This window comes from Octodon degus, unplaced genomic scaffold (genome assembly GCF_000260255.1).
Source record: "Octodon degus isolate 3935 unplaced genomic scaffold, OctDeg1.0 scaffold00005, whole genome shotgun sequence".
In the NCBI taxonomy this organism is placed as follows: domain Eukaryota; kingdom Metazoa; phylum Chordata; class Mammalia; order Rodentia; family Octodontidae; genus Octodon; species Octodon degus.
Window position 1 is genome coordinate 8,722,083 of NW_004524581.1, and position 8,092 is coordinate 8,730,174.

At 36.9% G+C, this 8,092-nt stretch overlaps 1 protein-coding gene across 1 annotated transcript in view; it reads left to right on the forward strand.

The window, feature by feature from the left end:
• The window catches only part of Vps26a (VPS26, retromer complex component A), a 31,476-nt gene that overhangs the window by 12,433 nt on the left and 10,951 nt on the right, over nucleotides 1-8,092 (forward strand). The window contains 3 exon segments of the mRNA XM_004623954.2: nucleotides 4,011-4,086; nucleotides 5,757-5,913; nucleotides 6,800-6,964. Coding sequence (XP_004624011.1) covers nucleotides 4,011-4,086; nucleotides 5,757-5,913; nucleotides 6,800-6,964 — 398 coding nt within the window.

Sequence of the window (8,092 nt, forward strand, 5' to 3'; positions counted from 1 at the left end):
TGTTGAGATAAATATATTCTAAATGAATATATACTTCAGATGAATATATACTTCAGATATACTAAAACTACTATGACACAGGCAAACAAAACCTAAGGAAACCTATGTGTTGCCCTATGGGGGGGGCAGCTCAGCCCACCAGGGGGCGGGGCTGGCTGGCATGTGGTGCTGGGGGATTGAACCGCGGTCCCTGTGCTTTGCTAAGCTTGTTTTTTTTTAAGTAGGTGCTTTAGACCACTGAGCCATCTCACCAGCCCCAAGAAAAACATTTTAAATGTACATTTGGAATAAGATGAATAGAGAATGTTTCACTTGGTACATCATTTATTTTAATGTAGCACATGGAAAAGAAAATAGACCTCATTTTCGTTTTTTATCCAGAAATTTTTTTTTTTTAAGTCAGGAAAGGCATTATGAATAAAAGATGAAAGCTTGTTATGGTTTGAAGGATTAAAAATAAATTTGTAGCTTTAAAGTATTCTGCTCAAAGTTATCCTGTAGCACTGAAAGACTTTTGAAGAACTGATTGTGGGATCTCTGCGAGGGGACACTTCCGTAATTCTGCAAAATGAAGCAAGTTCTAGACAGAGGAAAAGCCTCTGCAGATGGGGCAGGATAGAAGCGTGGCCTCCTGGAAATGGCTGTGCTGGGCTTCCTTGTGCTGTTCTGGCAACACTTCTTTTAAGTCTGAAATTACAAAGCTTCAAATACAAGTAATGGTAAATTCTGTGATCCAGTTTACTCTCAGAGTGTCATTTACTTTTCAGTGCTCTCTTAAGCTATCTTTTAAACACATATGCTTAATTATGCTTTTAAATTCTGGGATCCTTTCAAATAACCTACATTTTATACTTAAAAGCAAGCATATCAGTGAAAAGTCAAAAATTTCAGAGATCAGTTTGAAGGAAAAACTGAGTAGATATGTATTTCTACTTTACTAGGATGGTTTCATAAACTTTTCTGGTACTGAGGATCGAACTGAGGACCTTGCACTTGCCAGGCAGGTGCTTATGCTGCTGGCTACCTCCCCAGCCTCATGAAGAGAATTGTAATTTTAAAAACTATCAGACATAACCACATTCAAAGACATCTTCAAAAACTGCTGCCAAGACCGGGGAGATAGCTCATCCCTGGTACTGGAAAAACAGCAATAAAAGAAAACCTGCTGCCAGGTGGACGTTCTAAAAAGTATAGATTGAGTATTCTTTACCCAAAATGATGAGGAATGAAGTGTTTCAGATTTTGGAATACTGACACTGAGTTTTACCAATTGAATATGTGTTCAAAAATTTTCAGATTTGGTATAGCTGGTAGGTATAGCCCAGTGGTGCTTTCATGCCTACTATACTAGAGGCCCAGGGTGTGAATCTCAGCATTAGGGAAAAGAAGTTAAAGATTTTGGAGTATATGAAATTTTTTTATTTTTGAACAGAGGTGTTCTACTTGTACATTTTTTTATGTGCTTTACTGGCACAAATTAGCTAACAGTTTTAGTTACTGCCTGACTTATGAAGAAGCAGGTAGTTACACTTATTTAGGAAGAAAACTAGTTTATTAGGATACAGTAAATATCACAGATGAATAGCATGAGAAAGTCATTTTCCTCCATAATAGCCACTTATTTTCCTGGATGTGGCTTTTCCTACTGAGAACAGGGGACAGGGATTTCTCTGCTGTTCAGCCAAAATGCCTCTCTCAAGAGGACAGTTCCTCAGGCAACGATACTGGGCTGGTGCCCTGGACACGGGGAGGTCCACACCCAGAGGGGCTGACTGGGACGTCTTGATGGGGATTGAGGGGTAGGGGAACCTCTGGCCCTGCTGCTCATTGCTGCGCTGTCTAGTTTTCAAGGACTCTTGCTAACATTGGTACCTCTCCTTCATAAGACAGCTGTGGGACATAGGGGTGGCTGCGCATCCTGGCATTCTCTTGTGCTCAAGAAGCAAGAAATCTGGGAGATTGGGTCTAGACCCTCCTTTCTCTTTCTTCTGGTTTAAATTCTGGGCACAAAATTCATGCTGAAGCATCAATTTAGCTTCTAGCATCTGCCCAGCTGCAGTTACACTTATTTATTGTTCGAGTTTAAACCTAATATATTTAGTGTATGTAAAGCTAGCTTACATTTGGTGACTTTGATAGTATTATTTCAAAGCAAAATTTGAAAATTGGGAAGAAGCAAAATTTATCATTCATTGTAGAAGTAACCCATTAATATTTTCTTTCATAGTTTAAAAAAAATACTGTTGCCATTACACTTGTATACAATTTGACCATGCTTCCCTCATGTAACATGTCATTCATAGCTTCGCATACCATTATACAATTGGTAGTATTACTTTATGCCACAGCTTATTTATGCCTCCTCCTCCCCTCCCCCTTCATTAACCTTGAAAGAAAGTAGCTAACTTATATTGGTTACAGTCTTTTTTATTTTTTTTTTGCAGAACCGGGGATTGAACTCAGGATCTTGCGCTTGCCAGGCAAGCGCTTATTCTACTGAGCTGTTTCCCCGGCCCTTATATTGGTTACAAGATAGGGGTACAGATTTACTTCGAACCCTAGCATTCAGGAGACTGAGGCAGGAAGATCTCAGGTTGTCCAGTCTTGGGGGGGGGGCAATGTAGAAAAATGAATATTTTAATTTAAATAGCTTGCTAGCAGAAGTTATTTGACCTGTATTTTTCTTGGTTCCTTATTCCTGTTTTCTGCTGAGAAGCATAATGTTTGAGGAAATTGATTTTAAGAGTCAACATTATCCACGTTTGTTATAGTAAAGAAACCTGGGTGCTAGGGATATAGTTCAGAGGTAGAACTTGTGCTTAGCTGTGCAAGACTAGTTTCAGTCCCCTGTGCTGCCATCAACAGCAAATAAAACAAAATACTTGGAGACATATTTTTATTATTCCATTGCCAGGCATGATGGCACATTCTTGTAATCCCAGCACTGGGAAGCTGAGGCAGGACAATCATGAGTTTGAGGCCAGCCTGGGTACATAGGTCATGTTTTAAAAAAGAGCAAGAGACAGAGAAACAGGAAGAAGAGGGAAGAGGAGGAGAGAAGGGAAGAAAAGGAGAGATAGGAACAATAGAGAAGAGAAAGAATCCTTTGTTAGCTAATTTTTAAACATTTGGAATTTTATTTTTAATATATATGTACTATACATATTTTTTTCAAATTATTATAAATAATCCAGGTGTGATGGTTCACACCTGTAATCCCAGCACTTGGGAGAGTGGGCTGGAGAACTGCCACAGTTTGAAGCCAATTGGGGTTACCTAGTAAGACGCTGACTCAAAAAAAAAAAAAAAAAAAAAAAACTCTTCAAAAATGCAAATTACAAATTTTAGATTCCCATTTGGCAGATACATGAATTTAGTGATTTTGGAATTATATTTACTTTAAAAGTATGTAAGATAAATCATAATCAAAATTTAAATCTTTGGACATTCTGGCCTGGGCTAAGTTGCAGAATCAGGGCAATACACTAGTCTCTGTAGTCAAGGCTGGTCTGGAACTCATTGTATCGCTCAGGCTGGCTTGGAATTTGCAATCCCCCTGCCTCAGCCTCCCAAGAACTGGGATTACAGGTGTGTGTCAAGTTTTGCTTTGCAAGTTTTGCTTTTAATGGTAGGAATTATAGCAGTATATTTGGAATTGGGTTGTTTCACATTTAAATAGTTATTAATCCTAGTATTGTTTTGTTATTTGACCAGCAAACATATAAACAGTTTAAAGTTTTCCCTTTGAGTCCTTTTGTATTTCCCCAGTTATAATGAGGGATTCCTTCCTATTTAAAGCATATGCTTTAATTGTGTATTAGGTTTATTAGTGATTATGTATGAAAAATTATACTTTATTCTGTAAAGTCATCCTGATGTACGTATATGATGGCATCTCATACTTCCTAAATGAATACCTGAAATACTTCTGTATAGCATTCATCTGCAAGGGATCTAGTGGTCCCACTCGAAGGGCTGTTAACATCTCTTACAATTTCATGTTTTGGCAGGTAAACCTAGCCTTTAAGCAACCTGGAAAGAGGCTAGAGCACCAAGGAATTAGAATTGAATTTGTAGGTCAAATTGGTGAGTTTTAAAATAGTATTACTTTTTGTCTTTTGATATTAAGGTTGTATTTGGCACTTAAATAACTGAGTAGAGCTTAGTTTTGTAGAAGGAAGGAATTTTGCAAAATAAAAGAGGACTTAATAAATCGTTTCTTTTAATTGTATTAAGTGATATTGACTCACTTGGCCTTTGTTTTTGGATGTCATACTAAAAGTGAAAGGAGTTACATAATCTGTCCACCTTGAAAAATAATTGAAGTAGGTGTATGTTAAGTTTCTTTCAACATTTTTCCCTGGTCTTACAGTTACCAGGCTCACCTTCATCTTTCATTTTCTAATTACCCATGCCACTTGTCTTCCAGACCTAGTGTGTGTGCCAATAGCCAGATTCCCATCAACAGAAATTCCATATGAAAAGGAAGGAAAGGAATAATTTCTTCTTGTATAGGTTTCATATTGTGTAGATTTCCCTGTGTATTTCAGACACCTTCTTGATACAGCAAGGAGTTAAACTGTATGAAAATCCTTTGTACAGGAAAAGGGAAAGAGGGCTGGGAGTGTGGCTCAGTGGTAGAGCGCTTGCCTAAGTGTATGCAAGGCCCTGAGTTCAATCCCCAGCACTACAGAAAACATGTCTGTAATTCTGTCTGGATAGCTGGGTTTTAAATCCAGCTTTCCAGGGCCCAGTGAGATATCTCAGCAGACTAAGCACTTGCTTAGGTAAGCTCAGGGGTCAGGGTTTGATCTCTGGCACCACATGACGCGCCAACCCTACCCCTGGGTGTGCTGAGCCTGTGATGGAGCCTTGCATGGTGATATACACACCTGTAATCTCACTACTAGGGAGGCTGAAAACAGGAGGATCAGTACGAGTCTGACTGCATAGTGAGACCCCGCACACACACAAAAACCATAAATCCAGCTTTCCAAGTTTTACTGTGCATTTTTTAAAGTATCAAAATTGGGATAGATGAGGGGCTAGGGAGATAGCTCAGTAGAATAAGTGCTTGCCTGGCAAGCACAAGGTCCTGAGTTCAGTCCCCAGAACTGAAGGAAAAAAAAAAAAAAGTGATGGATAAATATTATTTGTTTATATATCTATTCTAGATAAGTACTTGAGGGGCAAGTTATAGTAATTAGCTGATGGTTGGTTTTATTCTTTTATGTATTATAGTTTCATCAGTGTAACATTCAGATTCTATCAATATCAGGAAAAAATCTGTATGAATATTTAATACTAAATTTAAAGAGCTATCATGAAATTAATACATTACTTTTGGCCATTACAATTACAAGAGATACTCAAAGTGTGACACAAGTCTCCAGACATTTATTAGTATGACAAACTGCTGAAGTGTTTATACATGTTTTGGCATACTCAGTATTTGTCTGATTTGACACAAAACAACAAAATAGAATTTTTGCCTTAAAGGGAAGAAGTTCAAATAATTAATGGTAATGTGTCAAATAGCTTCACACTGGGAGAGCTCTACAAACATCAAAGGAATGAACTCATTTCTAATAGAAACTTTCAGTGTGCTATGTGTTTTGAATATGTTTGTGCTTAAGTAGACTATACTGGCAAAATCCAATTATTTTGGTAAAATACTTACTTTGGAGGTAGAAGTTTAGGTTTTACTAATAAGAATATTAAACATAATTGGTCTCTTTGTTTTTAAAATTTCTTAGAACTGTTCAATGACAAGAGTAATACTCATGAATTTGTAAACCTAGTGAAAGAACTAGCCTTACCTGGAGAACTGACTCAGAGCAGAAGTTATGATTTTGAATTTATGCAAGTTGAAAAGCCTTATGAATCTTACATCGGTGCCAACGTCCGCTTGAGGTATGAATGTGTATTAGAAAATGTAAGCATGGTCAAAACTGGAAAGTAATGGCTATGGTTGATGTCTATTTGAACTTTTAATTATAATTTTAGAGTGGAAGACAATATTTTAGAATACTTTGCCACATATTTTGGCTAATGCTTATCTGAATAAGAGCTTTGTAAGATTATAGATTCAGAAAACCCTAACATGAGAAGTATTATGTATTTCTTTAAATGAATTATCCCTTTCATTTGTTATGTAAACCAAATTACTCTCCAAATCTTTAGTTTCTTAGCGAATCTCATTCAGTATCTAGTGAGGTCCCAAAACAGCTGACTTGTCCAAGGTACAAAAGGAGTGGGAGAACTAAAGTAGGAACTCATTTTTCTAAATTCCCAAGCCTGTGTCCTGTTCCTTCTCCATACCTTCATTCAGAACACTGTTGACGCCTCAGCGACCAAGGCAGATGTAGTACTAATCTGAATGTCCCTGGATCAAGATCTTGCTTTCTGTGTTCATTGTATCCATCTAGTGGTGGGTTGGACAACCCAGACCCCAAAGAGCAGTGCCTCGACTAGATAGGCATTCAAAACAAAAGTGATAGGGAGAGATTTCTTCAAGTAGGCTTAATGACAGTTTTCTAAACTCATCCGGCAAGTATTTATTCTAGTTAGAGGGCCAGTGTGTATGTAGCTCAGTGGTGGAATGTGTGCTTAGCATGCATGAGATCCTGAAGTAAATCCCTAGAACCAGAAAACAAAAGCGAAAGTAGAACTCTTTCATTAGGTAAATGACATAAGAAAGGAATCTCACCAAGGAGAAAGCTGCAGTAATGTTTGCTTATTAAAAAACCCCTAGATTTATAATAGACAATTTACCTCATCCTCTCCATTAACTTTGTAGGTATTTTCTTAAGGTGACAATAGTGAGAAGACTGACAGACTTGGTGAAAGAGTATGATCTCATTGTTCACCAACTTGCCACCTATCCTGATGTTAACAACTCTATTAAAATGGAAGTGGGCATTGAAGATTGTCTACATATAGAATTTGAATATAATAAATCAAAGTAAGTACCTTTGACAAATAAGTGTTCAGAGAAAATTTAAAAATAAGCTTTTCAGATCTTTAAAATTGATCAGTGCAGGGTAGAATTGACATTAATTTGATGTTAACAGAATCCTTAACAAAATGAATATTCTTGTACCCATACCCTTGCTTCAACCATTCGCTACACACAGTTTTTGTTTTATCTTTATTAATATCTCATACCTCCCATAGATTATATTTGGAAGAAATTCTAGATATGTAATTTAATCTATAAAAATTATGCATCATTTTAAATATAATATATTTCTGAAGCTATCAACACTTTTATCTAGTCAGTGTTGCGTATCCCTCATTGTCATATAAATGTCTTTTTTTGTTCACATGATTTGTTCAAATCATGTCCCAACAGGGTCTACTTTGCTTTTTTTGACTTATAAATCTCTTAGTTTTATAGTTTTTCTTTTTTTCATTAAAGTCAGTTATTGAAGAAATGGATATGCCCTGTTTTAGCCCCCTCCTGCACCTTCTGTAGGGAGAGGGACTTAGTGTTACTGAAAACAGGATACACATGCCTGCAGTCTCACATAGCTGAAAAGATTATCAAATAGTTTGAGACCTAAAAACTTATCACTGGAGCATCCCTTCAGACTACATAATTGTATTCTTAGGAAAAGACTAAAAAAACCCTTCAGGTATTGTAAATATTTCCAGGCTTACTACCACATGATTCCAGGGTACGTGGAATGCAGTGGGCTTCGGTTGTTAGATACTCCAGCAGCAGACTGGCCTTGTAGGGGAGCTCCTGCTGACTTCTCTGTGGAAGCGGACTTTGAACTTGGCCATCCAGGGGGATGATGTACCTGATGGTTGGCTGTTAAGAACTTGGTCTTCAGCGAGCTGAACCCTTTAACTGAACTGCAACATTACAATTTTATGTTTGAAGTATTTCAATTGTATGAAGATATTTTCAACATAAAAAGCTCTACACAAGTTTAACATCAGTATTTATTATGCTAAAACAATGCAGTTTCCATATTTACATAATAAGGAATTAATCATAATCATAAGTGATTAATTGAAATGATTAATATTTTGTTGGAAAAAATAAGGTTCTCAGTTATTATCTCAGTGATACTTATTATTAAAG